General features: G+C 45.7%; 1 protein-coding gene across 1 annotated transcript; it reads left to right on the top strand.

The window, feature by feature from the left end:
- The first annotated feature begins 7558 nt into the window (after nucleotides 1-7558).
- On the top strand, nucleotides 7559-11679 carry LOC120701954 (aspartyl protease AED1-like). Its single transcript, XM_039985743.1, has 2 exons — nucleotides 7559-7580; nucleotides 10400-11679. The coding sequence occupies exons 1-2, from the start codon at nucleotides 7559-7561 to the stop codon at nucleotides 11677-11679; spliced, it is 1302 nt and encodes a 433-aa protein (XP_039841677.1).
- The last annotated feature ends 8444 nt before the right edge of the window (nucleotides 11680-20123 follow it).

Below are 20123 nucleotides of genomic sequence, written 5' to 3'. Positions count from 1 at the left end.
TGGGGCCCAATTCGGGTCAAGGCAGCCAGCTGGCCTTGACCACGGCCAGAGCATAAGGAGGCCACACGAGGCGCTGCTGCCACGCCCATGACACGACGCCGAGACAACGGCTAGGCCGGCCGGTGCACCGGAAGCGGCAGAAGTGGGCAGGGGCACGAAACATGGCGCGGTCTGGGACATGGTGAGGCTCACTAGCAACATCGAGGAGGCAGGGGAAGCTAGTCAACGGGGCTGCAGGGACGCCTGCGGCGGTTAAGAAGCAGAGCTCCGCCGGGAGCCCCTCACGGGGAAGGAAACGATGGGATCAATGCCGGAATGGGTCGAGGAGGGCAGTTGGAAGCCGGGGCTGCGAGGAATCGAAGGGAAACTCATCGGAGGAGGGGGATTTTGCGGTGATCAGAGTTGGGGAAGATTGAAGAGAAGGTAAGGTTTACAGTAATGGTGGAGATGGAGAAAAAAGACTAGAGTTTTAGAGGGACAGGAGCCGGCAGTGTTTAAAACGAATCGAGGGTGAGGGGCAGGATGACCAACCAGAGTGCGAGTGGGCTCGAGGAGGAGAGGAGAAAGTGAAAACGTCGGCTCAACTTCAAAAATCAGAAACGAAATCTTCCCGAGCTACAAAAATCATCATTTTAACTCTATTATTTGAATAAAATTTTTAGGGCACATTTGCATAATTGAAATTAAACTTCTTTCACAAACATCACTCAAGCAAGACAAGAAAATAAATGAACGTCACACCCGGTTTTAAGGACAAAACCGAATGCATAGTTATAGGTATGCCAGGATCAAGTTTCATACATATAGAGACATCATAAGTGAATAATCAGTAACAGTATCACGTAAAAGAGTAAATAAAACAATTAAAAGACTATCAGAGAGATACAGCTTATCCTGGAAACAGAGGCTTCAAACTTCACAGGCAATCGACTGGGGGTTGCGTACGCCTAGAACTCAGCAACATTTTCAGAAAACTTCATAAACCTTCTCCTTCTAAGAAGCAGTAAGCAAGGGTGAGTACACTTATGGTTGGTACTCAGCAAGGCCACAAGAAATAACCAGAATGTGATTTCAATCCATCTTTAAGTTTATTAATCATGTGAGGGTCCAAGCCGCTCTTGACCGTGAGCACGGCTAACCGGTTAGTTTTAACTCTGCAGAGGTTGTACACTTTCACCACAATTTGCGTAAAAGTTCCGAAGAACTTTGAACCCAACCACGCATATGTGCTGATCAGGCACAATACCACACTTCCGAGGTGTGATTGCATAGGGACGCTACGAGGCCTTTACAAAGAATCCCTATATGTATGTGTTGGTCCCTGCCGTGCGGTACCTCAGAAGACGCAGCTTCCTTCACCCGCTCCACAACACAAACTCATAACCACCAAGCGGAACAACCCCAACACAACATATAGTTCTTCTAATTACTTAGCCAAGACCAGAGCCCATTAGTATTGTGGTTGTACGGTTTTCTTGGGTGGTTCTCCATGTTCCAATTAGATCGTCATAATACTCTTGTAAATAAGCATAGATAGAAAGATGGTTAGGGTCACTTGCCTTTCTCCAACGAAAAGCTACTCTTACTGCTCTTCAGCTTTTGCTCACTTGGAACTCTTGATCTTCAATCTTCAAACAGCGATCCTTCTACTCGGAGCAATCAACGAGCAACCATACAAAGCAAACAAAAAGATACAACTAAGAACAATACACCAAAACAAAAGAAAGGCTTTAAAAGAACGCACTAAAGGATAGGGCTCGCTACTACGGTTACGAGAGCGCAAGAAACACGAAAAACTGAGCTAAAACGGCGATTCTATAGACTAAACGGTGCTTCAGGGATCTAGTCGCGATTAACTAAAAGGTTAACGACTAACAACAAAGATTTGTAAGACACAACAAAGTGTGCTCACAGAGGATAAAAAGGTTATAAAGCTATTGCACACATTGCAAGGATCACGTGAGCGCGAGAATCGATGAAAACGGAGTTAAAACGTGAAATATATGGCTAAAACAGGGTTCTAAGGGCTTATTTGCGATAGATTTAAACTTTCAGGGGCTAGCTCTAAAGAAATCAGGGGCCTAAACATAATTAAACTTTATACGCAGGGGTTAGATTGCAAAAACACGACTCACGGACGGCGGGTTGGATTTTAGATAAACTCAGGGTTTTAAAACGTAAAAGGAAGGACCTATACGTAATTATTTTTGAACACTGATGGACTGCGGGTTTATTTTGTGGAAACTGGGGGACTCTTTTGAAAAACCGCCACTGGTTGACCGGTATGGGTTAGGTTTGACTTGAGTTGAATCTAATCTGGGCCACCCGATCTAGATCGAACGGCTAGCCTCGGAAGGGGGCGGCACGCGGCGGCGCACGGCCGGCAGGCGGTGGCACTTGACCAGAGCATCGCCGGAGTAGGCGTTCCAGGTGCTCCGAGCACGATTTGGCTCGGGAGTTGGACACGGAGCGAGCGCGCGATCCCGCGAACTCATCTTGGGACTCGGGAAAGGCCTAGGCGGACAGAGCTGAGCTCGCAACGGCAACCCGCGGCGGCGGAGCTCCGGCGGGCTTGCTCGCGCGAAAGAGAGCAAAAGGGAGGGGAAGGAAGGGGTCGGCGGCGAGCCTCACCTTAACGCGCAACCACGGGATGACTCCATCGTGGCGGCAATGTGTCGAGATGGCGAAGCGAAGGCGGCGGTTTCGAGCTCGGCAAAGGCGGCGCGCTAGGCTAGGGTTTAGGCGTGGCGGCGCTGCAACTTCGATGGGGGCTAGGGGACTAGGGCGGCGCCTTTTATAGGGCCTAGGGGACGTTCTTGGCGTGCGGGCCACGCCCGTAATCAGCGGCGCGCCGGGCTTGATCCGGACTCGGGACAGAGTCCGCAGGGAGCACGGGGAAGGGGAAGGCCCCGACAGGTGGGCCCCACCTGTCGGTGGCAGGGAGGAAAAGAAGGGGTGGGAGGCCGGGTTGGGCCGGGGAAAGGAAGTGGGCCGGCGCGTGGAGGTTTTCTGGGCCGTGGAAAGGAAAAAAAAAACAATGGGCTGGGCTGCTGGTTGGGCTGAAGAGAGGGGTTTCCGGTTTTCTTTTTCTTTTCTTTTGCAAAAGCCTTCAAACAAATTCAATTTGAATTCAAATTCAAAGAATTAAAATTCAAATTGAACAGCAAACATTAAAACAATGCAAGGGCAGCATGAGTGCAAAACAAACAAAAAGTTTTATTTAGTTTTAGAGAAACAACCAATCAATATTTATTTTTCACTAAAGTTCCCTGCGAAGAAAATAAATGTTGTAAAAATTTTAGAATTATGTGAAAATTGTTGTTTTATTTTTAATTTTAATCACATCCTGAAATTCAAAAATTTCAGGGTGTGACAGAACTACCCCCCTTAAAAGGAATCTCGTCCCGAGATTCACAAATCTAGCAAGAGACAAAGGTTTAGGTGGGTAGCATGCGACACACATAACTTTCTTCTCGGTCATTTCTTCTTACAATACCTCTTCAAACATGTTTCTTTATTCTCCACAACTCACATCAAACACTTCATGGTTACTTAGTCTAATTTCTACTTTAACCATCCATTCTTTCCTCCGCTTCGTTGGCCCATCTATTGAAGTAGTTCCATTGTATCTTGATAAAGTGATTTGAATAGAGCTTGGTTGTTTTTTTTTGGCTTGGAGTCTTGTATCACCTCACAAGTCTTCATGTACTTCTGTCATTAATTATCATTTTCTTTTTCATACCAACTGGCGAGGTGTCCATCTTCTCCACACTTGAGGCAATATAGTCCGAGATCACAGGATCTAGTCTTCTTACACTTTGTTGGACATCTATTAGCATAGTGGCCTTCTTTACTACCTACAGAACACATTCTCTTAGCATACTCATCCTGGCTTCCTTGCTTTGTGAAACATCTGCTGGTATAGTGACCCTTTTCACCACATTTTAAGCACACTACTCTTTTTACACGTCCATCCCAACTTTCTTTCTGCTCCATCTCCACTCTTCGTGGAATGGCTTGTGCGTCAGGATTCTTCTCGATAGAGTTGTCATATGGAGGTTGAACCACTTCAGGCTGTAGTTGGTTGGAACTGGGTTGAACACTTCTATCTGCCAACAGTTGTGGTAACTCCACCTTCTCTTGACTTGCTTTACTAATTTGTTTCTTGGACTGCTTGCTTCTTTTAGGCTGAAACTCTTTCAAAGAGATAGTCCAGTCGTCGAGGTTTATAGTCTGATTACCATCTCTACCTTGGACGACTTCTTCTAGGACTAGATCCTGAGCAAATAACTTTCTGTTGATCTCTGAATGGTAATGTTGTCTTGCTTCTGTTGTCATTAAGCTATCTTCTTGAAGACATAGACGACCATAATGCTCACAACATTGGCATGTTCCTGGAGTCTTATTATCCTCATGTTGTTCCTCTATCAACGGGTTTGGTGCTTCATAGTTCCTCTTGCGCTTTTCATTGTTCCATGCTTCAGCAACTTGCCTCTTCACTGGTCCAGTGGGGACTTCTGTCTTGGTCATCTCCATGTTATTCGAGGATGTTGTTGTAGATTGCAACCTTCCTTGTAGGACACGAGCTTGCATAGCTAATAGCTTCTCTTTATCAAATGCTGGCAGACCGGTTGGGACTTGATTATCACTGCTAACAGGGTTGTGGCTCCTACGAGAGGAGGCTTGCTCTGTAACATGCTGTTGGTTGTTGATCCTGATTGGAACCATTGCTTGTACTCCTTGAGTTTGTGCTAGAATGTTGATGTCTTCTTTCTCCTTTCTGCTGGGGCTCAACATCTGGTTGTGTGGTAGGGACAAGGTCAGTAGAGAGAAAGAAAAAAGCGAGTATCAAGGTAACGTCCATATTATCATCTTCACAAACTCTTGGTGGTTGCAACTTAAATAAATCAAGGAGAAGGTGAGAAAGATATGGGGGTAACAGAAAGGAAAAGAGAGCATTCTTGTCTTCAGCCTCTTTCATTTGTCGATCATTGTAGATGAGTGCTGCCATAAACTTCCTTCTTGACATCCATTAAATGATTAGGTAGAAAGATAGAAGATAACAAGGAGGTGGGAGGTACATAAGAACCCATCTAGGCAACCGATGTTATTGTAGGTAGAAGACCCACAATACACCGACAATCATTACAAAGAAACAAAAACAAACAAGGTCATAAAGACAAGCATCATCATGCAAGCACCGAATTCCACCAATCAACACGGTCAAAGAACGATGCTAAACGTTGTTAATAGAGTTAGAAGGGGTACTCCTAAGCTTGATTATATCTTCCAGCTTCGTCATGGATGACACGTGCCTCCTTCAATTTGTCCAGCGTTGACTCCACCTTCGTGATTGTAGTGGGAGTGTCATAATCTCGCTCAGGCTTGATTCTTTAGTGGAGTTCTGAATCCTTCATCCAACTTGAGTAAGAATGTTAGCAGGTGGTACAGTTCCAACTGCTTTGACTTGACTCCTCATGATGAACTATCAGCTCAAACCTTCAGATGACTTGGACAGGCATTAGGATACGTGGTATGGATCATCTAATTTTTCTTGAATCAGGAAAAAAATAACTTGGAATCAAAAATCAAGGGATGATTCCAGAGCGGAATTGTTATTATTATTATTATTTTGGAAAGAAGAGGCACAATATGAAAACTGAGCACATTGTAACAAAGAAAATAGGCTCAAGAAAGATTAAAAGAAATTCAAGGATGGAATTGGTATAATCATACATCAAGAAGGATTAAAATCAAGGAGGGATCCTGAAGGGGAAATTAGACCGTCCAGAACTGAGGGTCTAACATTTGCGAAATAATAAGGTGCAAATGAGAAGGAGTCAGACGAGAAAGGTGAGTTATCAAAGCGGATTGAGAGAATAAAAGCTAAGGAGTAGGAATATTCAATGGAGGGGGTCAAGGAATAAGTATGAATGAATTTTATATCAAAAGAATCCTTAGAACACGGCCATTGCTATCTAGGCTTACGTCCTACAGTCGACACAGCTCTGATACCACTTCTGTCACACCCGGTTTTAAGGACAAAACCGAATGCATAGCTATATGTATGCCAGGATCAAGTTTTATACATATAGAGACATCATAAGTGAATAATCAGTAACAGTATCACGTAAAAGAGTAAATAAAACAATTAAAAGACTATCAGAGTTATACAGCTTATCCTGGAAATGGAGGCTTCAAACTTCACAGGCAATCGACTGGGGGTTGCGTACGCCTAGAACTCAGCATCATCTTCAGAAAACTTCATAAACCTTCTCCTTCTAAGCAGCAGTAAGCAAGGGTGAGTACACTTATGGTTGGTACTCAGCAAGGCCACAAGAAATAACCAGAATGTGATTTCAATCCATCTTTAAGTTTATTAATCATGTGAGGGTCCAAGCCGCTCTTGACCGTGAGCACGGCTAACCGGTTAGTTTTAACTCTGCAGAGGTTGTACACTTTCACCACAATTTGCGTAAAAGTTCCGAAGAACTTTGAACCCAACCACGCATATGTGCTGATCAGGCACAATACCACACTTCCGAGGTGTGATTGCATAGGGACGCTACGAGGCCTTTACAAAGAATCCCTATATGTATGTGTTGGTCCCTGCCGTGCGGTCCCTCAGAAGACGCAGCTTCCTTCACCCGCTCCACAACACAAACTCATAACCACCAAGCGGAACAACCCCAACACAACATATAGTTCTTCTAATTACTTAGCCAAGACCAGAGCCCATTAGTATTGTGGTTGTACGGTTTTCTTGGGTGGTTCTCCATGTTCCAATTAGATCGTCATAATACTCATGTAAATAAGCATAGATAGAAAGATGGTTAGGGTCACTTGCCTTTCTCCAACGAAAAGCTACTCTTACTGCTCTTCAGCTTTTGGTCACTTGGAACTCTTGATCTTCAATCTCCAAACAGCGATCCTTCTACTCGGAGCAATCAACGAGCAACCATACAAAGCAAACAAAAAGATACAACTAAGAACAATACACCAAAACAAAAGAAAGGCTTTAAAAGAACGCACTAAAGGATAGGGCTCGCTACTACGGTTACGAGAGCGCAAGAAACACGGAAAACTGAGCTAAAACGGCGATTCTATAGACTAAACGGTGCTTCAGGGATCTAGTCGCGATTAACTAAAAGGTTAAGGACAAACAGCAAAGATTTGTAAGACACAACAAAGTGTGCTCACAGAGGATAAAAAGGTTATAAAGCTATTGCACACGTTGCAAGGATCACGTGAGCGCGAGAATCGATGAAAACGGAGTTAAAACGTGAAATATATGGCTAAAACAGGGTTCTAAGGGCTTGTTTGCGATAGATTTAAACTTTCAGGGGCTAGCTCTAAAGAAACCAGGGGCCTAAACATAATTAAACTTTATACGCAGGGGTTAGATTGCAAAAACACGACTCACGGACGGCGGGTTGGATTATAGATAAACTCAGGGTTTTAAAACGTAAAAGGAAGGACCTATACGTAATTATTTTTGAACACTGATGGACTGCGGGTTTATTTTGTGGAAACTGGGGGACTCTTTTGAAAAACCGCCATGGTTGACCGGTATGGGTTAGGTTTGACTTGAGTTGAATCTAATCTGGGCCACCCGATCTAGATCGAACGGCTAGCCTCGGAAGGGGGCGGCACGCGGCGGCGCACGGCCGGCAGGCGGTGGCACTTGACCGGAGCATCGCCGGAGTAGGCGTTCCAGGTGCTCCGAGCACGATTTGGCTCGGGAGTTGGATACGGAGCGAGCGCGCGAGCCCGCGAACTCATCTTGGGACTCGGGAAAGGCCTAGGCAGCCGGAGCAGAGCTCGCGACGGCAACCCGCGGCGGCGGAGCTCCGGCGGGCTTGCTCGCGCGAAAGAGAGCAAAAGGGAGGGGAAGGAAGGGGTCGGCGGCGAGCCTCACCTTAACGCGCAACCACGGGACGACTCCATCGCGGCAGGGATGTGTCGAGATGGCGAAGCGAAGGCGGCGGTTTCGAGCTCGGCAAAGGCGGCGCGCTAGGCTAGGGTTTAGGCGTGGCGGCGCTGCAACTTCGATGGGGGCTAGGGGACTAGGGCGGCGCCTTTTATAGGGCCTAGGGGACGTTCTTGGCGTGCGGGCCACGCCCAAAATCAGCGGCGCGCCGGGCTTGATCCGGACTCGGGACAGAGTCCGCAAGGAGCACGGGGAAGGGGAAGGCCCCGACAGGTGGGCCCCACCTGTTGGTGGCAGGGAGGAAAAGAAGGGGTGGGAGGCCGGGTTGGGCCGGGGAAAGGAAGTGGGCCGGCGCGTGGAGGTTTTCTGGGCCGCGGAAAGGAAAAAAAAACAACGGGCTGGGCTGCTGGTTGAGCTGAAGAGAGGGGTTTCCGGTTTTCTTTTTCTTTTCTTTTGCAAAAGCCTTCAAACAAATTCAATTTGAATTCAAATTCAAAGAATTAAAATTCAAATTGAACAGCAAATATTAAAACAATGCAAGGGCAGCATGAGTGCAAAACAAACAAAAAGTTTTATTTAGTTTTAGAGAAACAACCAATCAATATTTATTTTTCACTAAAGTTCCATGCGAAGAAAATAAATGTTGGAAAAATTTTAGAATTATGAGAAAATTGTTGTTTTATTTTTAATTTTAATCACATCCTGAAATTCAAAAATTTCAGGGTGTGACAATGAACTTGTGCACATGATGCTTCATTGTGCTTTAACGATGCTCATACTGACATTATTTTAGTCATGTTTAAAATTGTTGGGTCGTGACACCTGCGTATTTCATGAACTTCCTGCCACCTTCCATCACAAAAGACGTCATTGAGTTCACATGACTGAAGACGAAGCCTACAGTTCAACAACGAACAATTGTACCAATCGATCTTACCTTGAGATGCCACCATTTTCTCAAAGCGAGACTTGACTTTTTCGTAACTCTCGGTATTAACATTGGCTGAAAAAGAGGCAAAATTCAGAGATTTCCTTTCAGGATATATATGGTGTGAACATGCAACCGGTTGCCCATCATGCAACGACTTCTCATCACCCTGAACCATCATTCTACCTGATTGGAATCCTTATCATCACCCGAAAAATATTTCAGCAGTTGCTGCTAGAGAAAGAACTGGTCGACGCATGAATAGACCTGGAGAAAATTTTCATTCGAACAGAACCCAGACTAATATAGTAACTACTAATGAAGCTCTGATTGATTGAAAAGAAATGTTTAACAAATCCATGTCCTGATACGTGGTAGAATGCGAAGTTTCAACAAATCAGTCTCAAAGTTATTGCCATACGTAATCAAAATACCATTTTGAGCTATGCAAATTTCCAACCAACTCGTGCTCAATACCCACAAAAAAAAACAACTCGTACTCAAATTTGATGACCTGCATAATTGCATAATTATAATCCCACTTCCCGTATCCTTTCATGGAAATAAACCATCATTCTCAGTATTACAAACACATCATTCTCCATGTTTATTGCCTGAGGAAAGTATGCAGAAGTTTTGAACAAGTAGAAGCCTACGTAACTACAAGTTGAGTACCTCCACTGCTAATTTTGAGCTGCCAAATTGCCAAACAGAGTCTATTAAGCTTGTCACCAAAGCGCATGATCTAGAAACTACTACAAGGTAACAGACATGCTGAAGGAGATTCTGCAATCTTTGTAATAATTATTGACAATGCAATAAAGTTCAGGCAACCTAAGGGTTGCCGTAGTTTCCCAAGAAAAAAATAATGCAAGTTCATTAAGTGGGTAATCCATGAGTCCATGACACATCTGTTCCATGTATAATGGACGTCCATTTTCATGTTTGTCTCTAGCTGGGTTGTCGCCTTTATAATTTTCCCGGCTTCTACTGGCTGGGGGAAACCTCGTCCGGTTGATGGCAGGACATGGCTAGAGGCCATTGTTGATTACCTGTATCCTTATGCGATCTTTGGTACCTGCATCCTTAATTCCTTATGCTTTCTTTGGGGCCAACGCCCTCTGTAGAAGCCAACCTAGACAGGACAACCAGAAAATCGTTATCCATGCGAGAATATTCAACATTAATACCTATCGCATTTGCATATATATACCAACAAGTGCCTTTGGATGAATGGCCACGTTCATTGCAAGTTGCACCAGAATGGCTCCAGCCGTTGCCTCAGCTATCTTCTTCGGCCTCCTCCTTCTCCCTCATCTGTGTAGCTCCTACCAAACCAGCCACAATCCATGGTCTCGGCGATTCGTTCGTCTCCGGTCATCCAACGACGAGACACGACCCTCGACGCCGACTGAGACCTGCTCGTCCATCCCTTCTGGTGCAGATCAAATATTGATCATTGATCAAGACGCGTCCTGTTTAATAACCTTTGATGAAATGTTTACATCGTTCATCGTACTAACTCTTCTAAACATCTGTAGGCCCGGCAAACGGCAACAAGTTGCCTTTGATCCACCGCTCTAGCCCATGCTCTCCCCTCAACGACGCTGGGAAACGAAGGCAACAGGAGGCTTTGCCCGCCGACGTCTTCGATCGCGATGTCAGGAGACTCAGGACGATACTTGCGGCGGCGCAGTCCGGCGTGGCTGACGGCACCGCCCCAGCCCCGGCGCCGGCATCAGGTGTCACGCTTCCCATCACCGGCACGCTCCTCAACCTGGACTACAGCGTCATGGTCGGGTACGGCACACCGGCCCAGCAGCTGCCGGTTGACTTCGACACCCTCCGGTTAGGCAGCGGCATCTCGACGCTCCGGTGCAAGCCATGCCGTGGCGGCGACGCGCCGTGCGACCAGGTGTTCGACCCCAGCAGGTCGTCCTCCTTCGCCCCGGTCTCGTGCGGCCAGGAGTGCCCGTCCGCGTGCCACGGATCGGGTTGCTCCTTGGATGTCACGTTCGGGAGTAACAATTACATTGCGGCCAATGGCACCTTCGTCAAAGACACGCTCACGTTGTCGCCATCGGCGACCCTCGCGAGCTTCGTCCTGGCTTGCATCGACGTGGACAACATCCACTCCACTGGCTCCAGCGGGCTGCTCGACCTGAGCCGGAGCAGGTTCTCCTTGGTGTCCCGGCTGATCACCTCTTCACCCCCCACAGACAATACAACCGCCGCCTTCTCCTACTGCCTGCCGGCGTCGGAGAGGAGCTCCCGCGGCTTCCTCTCCATCGGCGGTGCCCTGCCCGGTTTCTCCGGTGGCAACGCGGGTTCCACACCGTTGGTCGACTACCCGGGTCACAGGAACAGCTACTTCGTCAAGCTCGCTCGCCTCAACGTCAGCGATACGGAGCTCCCGACCACGGAGTCGAACCTCGCAGCACTCGAGGTGGGGACATCGCTCACCTTCTTCCCGCCGGCGATCTACAGCGCTCTCCGCGACGAGTTCCGGAAGCAGATGTCCATGTACCGTCCGGCGCCGGCTTACCGCATGCTCGACACGTGCTACAACTTCACGGGGTTGCCGGGATTCGAGGTCCCGGCCGTCATCCTCGAGTTCGAGGGCGGAGCCACTCTGCAGCCGGACGTGGGTCAGATGCTGTACTTCGTGGATGGCGATCACTCCAGTTACGTTTGCCTCGCCTTCGCCGCATTGCCGGAAGACTTCCCCTACGCGGTGATCGGGAACCGGGCGCAGCAGACCGTGGAGGTGGTGTACGACGTTCGGGGAGGGAAGGTTGGGTTCGTCCCAGGAAGCTGCTAACTGGAGAAAATGGAGTTCCTCTCGCAAGTCGTTAAACGTGAATAATGCATGCTTATTATATCGGCATGCAGCAACAGTGTGGCTATGAAGTAGCGGTACCTCATACGATGCTTCTCTACTAATAGTTATGTACTCTCATTTACGCTCAATAAATAGCACTTAGTAAATGATTTATTTGAGAAAGCTATGTAGAATCAGGAACCAAAACCTTCTGTTGGCGTGTCTATTGTTTATTTATTATTTTTAAGGCCAATAATATGGACTTCTCTGCAGCTTCTCGAGCAAGGATACCAAACTCTGCTTGATCCGTGATGTGAATGCATGGTAGTTCATGCTGTCGTTGCCTTGTTAATATTGGTGTTGTGTCATCGGGGTTTATTAAAGACAACTCCCGTTTCCTCGCATGAGAGCACTCGCATTCTCTTAGGCAGTTACGCTGCTGGGTGTCCTATGGTAAATTTGTAAAACAACCCTCATACTTTATAAAATCAAACCACACTTCAATTTGGAAGGCAAATTTTCAAAAATCCCCTACAACCGAACCCTAGCTCTCACCTAGCTGGTTTGTCGCCAGTCTAATTTTCCAGGCTCCTACTGGCTATATGGGAATTAAGCCTCGTCCGATCCGGTTGCTGGCAGGACAGGCCATTGTACTTGATTATCTGTGTCCTGAGCCAATCTTTGGGGCCAACGACCTCTGTCTAAAGAAGCCAACCAACACTACTAGAAAACAGGCCATGGGAACCGGTTGGGAATGGCCTTAGGCACCGGTTTTCCAACCGGTTCCCGCCAACCGAGACCAATGGCCTCGCTTTAGGACACCGGCTATTTAACCCGGTGCCTTAGGCATCCATTGGTACCGGTTGGAAAGTCCAACCGGTACCAAAGAGGCTACCACACTGACGCAAGGTGGCAGCCCTTTTGGTATCGGTTGGTCTTTCCAACCGGTACCAATGACATTTTCCCTTTTTTTCCCAGATTCAGTTTTGTTTGTTATATTTATTACTGTTTATTCTTTTATAATTGCTAAACGCACTCAAGCTCTACAGTACTATACGTTCATTGGTCGTTCGTGTTCGTTTTCAGAGAATATTTGAAACTAACTAAAAGTGAAATGCGAGCATATAATTAAGCTAATTAGATGAACTAATATATTTACAAATTTACAAACATCAAGACATAATGTATAAAAATATTTACAAATGTACAAGACATGTTTGTAGTCCAACTACTGGTCCCCGGCCCTCGGGAGGTAGATGGAAGTCCTCTATTGATGTGACCATCGTGGTAGAACTCGCCTCTAGGATCCAAGATCTCGTTCAAAATGAATCCGGCGAGATGCTCGCACACGGCGTTGATCCGATCAGTAGAGTAACATTCATCCGCCATTTGAGACATCTATCATTTAGAAAAAAAAGGATTAACATCATGTGCATTAGTACAATTATGAAAATATAGTAGTGAACGGTTTGGACGTACTCTCGTGTCTTCATCAGTAACCTTCCCCGCATGGAGTCATGATGTGCAAGTAGTCGCATACGTAGTACTCGCACCAATCAGTTTTTTGTTGTTGTCTCGCACACTTAAGGAGAAATAAATAAATTACTCAATTTAGAACAATTTGGGATTATATACTTAACTAGACAAATCTTTATGAATCAACATACCGGATAATCCATGTTAACGTTCAGTTCGGGCCTCCATTGACCACGTCCTTTGTTATTTCTCACAAATTTTTTCCAAACCCTGCGCTCAAAGTTAAGTTTGATATTCAGAAATTGTTATTAATAGAAAAAAGATTTGATTGTGCAAACTGAACTTACCTATTCAAGAAGAACTTACCTGTTCAAAGGGTCTATGATATGTTCGATTGCGGACTTTGGATTTCTCATTGAGTCAAAGACTATAAGATTGCCGGTCTCTACGGAAAGTATGAGGAAAATCCAATGATAACTGCGGATATAGATAGGATATATACATACATGCATTAGACGACTTAGTATTTATTTAGTAATATAACAGAGGATTGAGTCAACCAAGGCATACCCAAAGTTGTATGGTATGAATATATAGGATTTGTAATTTTGTCTAGTCAACGAATCGTACATGTTTTCGCACGTTTCCTTGTAATTTTTGTTGAACACTTTCTGGTTGACTAGCAAAGGAGACATGAAGCCGATCTGATGGTGCCATCCATGTTTTGGGCTTCTTTGGGTCTCCTGTCTAAATGATACAATAGAAATATTATAATACACACATATAATTATGTTCTTGTTAACAAAAAGTATTAATGTAGAGGTAAGTGATACTTACAAAACCCAAATGGTGATGATAGCGGCGTCGAGGGCTTGTCGATGGTAAATGTGATATAAATTTTCGAAGTACACCCAGAAGTCCTCCTCCCCGCGGAAGAAATCATGGTCACGATACTTGACTCCAAATATTTTCCCATGGTCCTTCGACATTCGCAGGTACCATCTATGTAAATTGAACATCTGCGTGCCTAGACTTTTCTCCTCTTCCTCAGTGACAAAAGGTTTTCCATGCTGGAATGGAGTAAGAACGGGAGCGATAGGGATTTCCGCCTCCACTTACCCCGTTGCCTCCTCTAGCGTTAATCCAGTTTTAGAAAGAAATATCGCGGCCTGTAGGTCCGCCTGCAGTTGTACGTCCGTCGGGTGTAGGAGTGGCAACCCTGGCACCCGGAGGGGCTCGAGTCCTTTTTGTTGTGTGCCAAGCTGAGGAATGGTCTTGCCACATTTTTTCTTCAGATTTCTCACCTTGTGTGCTTTTGTCAGAGTACGATCATAGTCCGAGGGTAAGCTTTTCGATTTTGGTGGGTTGTCTAGATTTGCGAGAAGCTTTTTCCCTAGTTCTAGAGGTACCTTTTCCCTCGGCGGGGGGACTTTAGGCTTCAATTGTTCTTTTATATATTGAGCAGCCTCCTCTTCCAACTCCTCAGCAGTTTTCTCGTAGGTTAATTTTCTTTCGACCATTTTCTGCTTCTTCTTTGAGGGTCCATCCGCTGGGAGGCCGGATGCTGTCTTTTTCTTTCCTTTTCTGGGTCAGGAGGAGTTGGAGTACTCGTGGCCCTTTGCACCGGCGGAGACGGTGGTGAAGGAGGTGGTTGTGGGGACGGCGGTGAGGGAGACCGCGGAGACGGGCGATCGGTCTGCACGAGAGCCATTGTGCTTGCAGTAAGCTTGATGTCGGCCTTGCGCCATAGAACGACCTCGTGCAGTGCGTCTCCCAATGTCTTCTCTCCATCCCCTCCAACGAAGTCGAGCTCAAGATCCTCATTGTTTCCAACTATCTGCTCGACTGTGACGGAGGTGTAGCCAGGGGGTATCGGCCTTCCATGAATTGTAGTAGAAGGATTCAGGGGCAGGGCTGACCCGTATGCGACATGAATAGATATATTTCTTGCTCGCACATGAAGCTCGCACGGTGTCGACATGGTGACATCGTCCACTGGATACCTCTGGTCATCTACCGCCGTTGGCTCAATATGGGGTTGCTGTTCCGCTTGTACGTCGGGCGCCGCTGTGGATGCACAGCTGCTACGTCGCTGAGAGACCGGGCTTATCACAATATCCGGGTGCGACCCAGCAGTGCCCCTTTGGCTCAGAGCTAGCTGCACTACCTTATTGACCCTGGCGTCCATCTGAGATTCCAAGGACGCAACCTTCCTTGTCATCTCTTCTTGCATGGCACGAAGTTTCTCTTCCTGTTCGGCTTTGCTCTTTCGGTGAGTCTTGTAAGAGGAATCTCCGTCCCAAGCAACTTTCCATGGGACCACGCCGATGCCGCGGGCTCGTCCAGGGTGTTCCGGATTCTTTAATGCCCTTGTCAGCTCATCATTCTCCCTTTGAGGATGGAATGTTCCTTGTTGGGTCTCATCTATTGCAGCGACTAGATCGTGGGACACTTCTTGCATATGCTCGGGCACGACCAAATTTCCATCCAACTGGTTTAGTGTCACGCCATTAGCAAATAACAACCACTTGGATCTATCCAGCCAATTCCAAGTCGTCGGTCTGATGCCTCTATCCATCAGGTCCTGCTCCATCTTCTGCCATTTTTTTATTGACTTCTTGTACCCGGCAGCACCAAGGTGGTGGCTGTACTTCTTATTTGCTGCATTCACCTTGGCCTCTTTGGATTTTTCTTGGACTTCCTCTTATAGTTTGTATTGTTTGAACTCCTCCCAGTATGGTTTAACCTGAGGAAGATCGTCCCAGTTCGGCTCCTTATCCTTCTTGATGTAATTGATGTACAACTTCTTCTTCAAAGTTGCAAAGGCAAGGGCCATCTTTTTCAAGGCACATTTCTTCACAAGTTCTTGGTCAACTCCATCAGGAAGAGTGAACATATCCTTGAGTTCTGCCTATAGCATTTCCTTCTGATGTGCAGGCACGGTGTGTTGCTGTTCTTCGGGTTTGCTCGTTTTCCATAGTCTTGTGGTGATCGAAATTCTTGCCCGAACAATAACCCCATATTGGTTGACAAATTTTGTGCTAGCAGCCTCTGGAGCACTTGGACAGCCCTCTGCGTCCACTTCTGTGACGACCTGTCTTCCCTCCATTTTCTTGGTTGGCCGGCGTCTCCCTTTTGACTGGCTCAACGAAGTCGATGCGGAGGTCGACTAAATTACAGAAAAGATATGTTAATCGCAAAACTAATCTACCGAAGTCACCATGCATATAGTTTTAAGATTCATACTGGAACATGTTGCTGTTGATTGGGTGGCGGCGCAAAGTCATCATCTTCTTCATCGGCATCTCCAGACATATTCAGGAACGAATCAGCTGTCCGAGCATCTTCTTCACCGATTGGCTGGGTGGTGTTGGCCCTCGTATCTTCGTTTATTGCGTCCAACATGTATTGTCTGGCAACCTCGTCATCACCGAGGGGGTCCATCCTTAACTGAAACCATAAAACTGTGTTAGAGTATGTGTCCATCCTTAAATGAAGCAGGAGAATTCAATTTTTTGAACGAATATGTGTGTTTGAAAGAGAGGGAGTGTGTGTGTGTATGTTAGAGGGACGTAGAAAGAGAGAGAGTGTTAGTGAGTGTGTCTTTGAGTCAGTGTGTGTGTGGGTGTGTTAGTGGGAGTGTGTGTGTGTGTGTGTGTCGTGGAACGGGGTCGAGGAACCGGGTCGAGGAACGGGGTTGAGGGTTGAGGGTCGAGGTCGAGAGTCGAGGGACGGGGTTGAAAGTCGGGGTCGAGGGTCGAGGTCGAGAGTCAAGGGACAGCGAATGCGTGAGTGAGTTAGAGAGCGAATACGAACGGGTCCGAGCTCGAGAATTAATTTAAATCAATCAAAATTACAAATGCAATACATGTAATCAAGAATTGAACATTAAATTATTACTCGTCGTCATTACTCGTCATTACTCGTCGTCGTCATTACTCATTGTCGTTGTCATTACTCGTCATCGTCATTACATTATACAGTGAAATACATGTCGTCGTCTAACCATTAAATACATGATTAAATAAAATCTTTGAATGACACAATTATACACTACATAAGACATAATAATAGAAATTCTATCTAAATTCTCTTCATTTCCTTCTATATATGAAATAACTAAATTCTAGATAATATCAAATAATGGCAAAAAAATAATGACTACATTCTCTCTAACTAAATTCTCTCCATTTCCTTCTCTAACTAAATTCTCTAACTAATGTATATAGTATATATTAACATGCGATACAAGTACTACATGATAAATCATTTAGGTGCATAACTAATTATTTTAATTGCATAATAAATTAAATAATTAGTTATGCACCTACATAATATTTACAATAAATTGAAGTCTTTCAATACAATAAATGTGTGTGTGTGTGAGTGTTAGTGTGTTAGTGTGTGTGTGTGTGAGTGTGTGTGTAACATGTACATTTAAAATTTTATGAAATTTAATAGTACAAAGTATTTCAACATAATACATGTACATGTAATTCTTGAGAAAAATTATAATACACTTACAAAATAATAAGAAATACTACTTTGGAATTTATACATGTACATAAATGGTAAATGATAAGAAATTATACTAAATTTTTAAACTAAATGTTAAATTATCTAAATATCTAATTCTCATGAGAAAAAATTGAAATTTGTAAACTAAATGCTAAATTACCTAAAAATCTAATTCACATGAGAAAAAAAACTAAATTTGTAAACTAAATGGTAAATTACTTAAAAAATTAAAGAAAAAAATCATCTCGGCGCCGCCAGTCGGGCAAAGCAGGGCCAATGCAAGGCCGGCTGGCGGGCAGAGCAGGGGCGGCACTGGCATGCAGCGACGTACTGCAAGGAATGTGGAGCGTGGGCGACGTACGGTGCGGTCTGGAGATGAAGCGGCGACAGCGGCGGCGACGTGGGACGCTGGAGTCGGCGTAAGGACGGGGGCGCTGGAGTCAGCGGCGGCCAGGGGTGCTGGAGTGGGCGTGGGGACGATCATGGTGTGCTAGAGTCGGCGTGGGACGTCGGCGTGGCGCACCAGGGGCCGCAGTCGATGACGACAATGGAGGGGGCGGCGCGGCCACGGAGGAGGGAGCGCGGGCACGGGCGCGGGCCACTGGACGAAGGAGACCGGTGGCGCGGGCCTCATGAAGGAGTTGGCGGCGTCGCGCAGTGGGGTGGGTGCAGGCTGGGGCGGCGGACGATCAGAGAGGCGGTGGAGAGGCGCCGGCAATCGCGAGGAGGGGAGGAAGTGGAGGAAGAAGAACAGGGGTTCTAGTTATATAGGAAGGGCCTAAGGTACCGGGTGAAAAACAAAACCGGTACCTAAGGCCAGCCAAAGGTACCGTTTCCTGATCCACCCGGTACCCTTCGCCAGCCAAAGGTACCGGGTCGCATCCCACCCGGTGCCTTAGGTCCCAACGGGCGGGAAATGAAAAGCCCCTAAGGTACCGGGTGGCTTAGGGAAACCGGTACCTAAGGCTCTTTAAACTTTGCTTTTCTTGCTTTCTTTTCCCTCTTTGAACTGAATTCCTTCTATACTTTGGATTCTTGAAATATATTCTATCTCTGGATTTCCACTATACTTTGGCACCTCTACGACTGATTGGACTTGTCATCTTGATGGTAGATTGGACATAGCGTCTCGACAATAGATTGGACATTGCGTCTTGACGATGAATTAGACATGTTGAATCATATCCATGGGACCTAAAGACTCCTACAAATGTTATCTCACAAACTTGTTAGTCCCATTGATTATGTTGTCACTCAATCACCAAAATCACAAACAATGTCCTAGATGGGGCCATGTTCCTTACAGTTGCCAACCCTTAGTATCTTGTACATTCACTCTGCCCTGACCATGGACGAGACCTTGCACAAAGTTAAAAACTAGAGTCAGATAAGCAGATCTAGAACTAGATCCAATTTTCTCTCTCATCCATTTAGATCTATATCTAGATTTGGACCAAAAGCACCAAAATCAACCAAAAAGAGAGGAGGAGAGTAAGAAATCAACCTCTTGCACTGCCACCTCCACCAAATCTAAGGGCAAAACCTCCACCCCCCTCCCTCTAAAATGACCAATTTTTTTGTGTTTTGAGCTCAAAACACACAAAAATGGAGTGGGCTGCGGGCAAGAAGGGTGGGGGCTGTGCTATTATATAGGGAACTTAACCGAGGCGGTCAACTTAGCGAAACCGCCTCGGTTAAGGACCTATTAACCGAGGCGGTTGCGATAAGGTGTACCACCTCGGTTAAGTTTTAACCGAGGCAGTTTGTTTTAACCAACCGCCTCGGTTAATGATCTATTAACCGAGGTGGTTTCCTTAGAACGCTCGCTTCGGTTATGTATTAATCGAGGCGGTTGCGAGGCCGGCAGCCCAACCCCCATTAACAGAGGCGGGCTGTCGGCCCTCCCGCCTCCGACTGCTTTTCAAAGCGCCTCGCAAAATCCCGTTCTGTAGTAGAGTTGTAAATGGTATGAGGTATATAAAGAAAGAGTAAGACCTTAAACTTGTTGGACTATGTCACTTAGGTCACTGTACTCTCTCAAATTGCAGATTTGAACACCTAAAATAACCTCAGCTGTCATTTAGGTCCATGTACTTTTGAATTGCAGATTCTACTCCGCAAACTTGGCTTCAAGTGTCATTTAGGTCTCTATACGATCCAACTGACCCTACATTTAAAGTGCAGTGTCATCTCACTTAAATTGATAAAACTTTTTTTAATAGATATACATCAGCTATAGTCTAACAAAATTTATATAACAAAAGAATGTATAAGATACTAATAAGTATCAGTCCAAAAAATTTGACCATATTTTAATTCGGAATGAATATCATAATTTGATAGTAAACATGATGGTTGGCCTTTATATATCTTTGAAGACCATCCAAACTTAAATAACATTTAACTGCGTTAGAAAAGAGGCAATAAAAATACGAAACAAAATATTAGGA

Source organism: Panicum virgatum, chromosome 4K (genome assembly GCF_016808335.1).
Source record: "Panicum virgatum strain AP13 chromosome 4K, P.virgatum_v5, whole genome shotgun sequence".
In the NCBI taxonomy this organism is placed as follows: Eukaryota; Viridiplantae; Streptophyta; class Magnoliopsida; order Poales; family Poaceae; genus Panicum; species Panicum virgatum.
The sequence above is the reverse complement of the archived record's forward strand: the minus strand, read 5'-3'. Positions and strand labels throughout refer to the sequence as shown.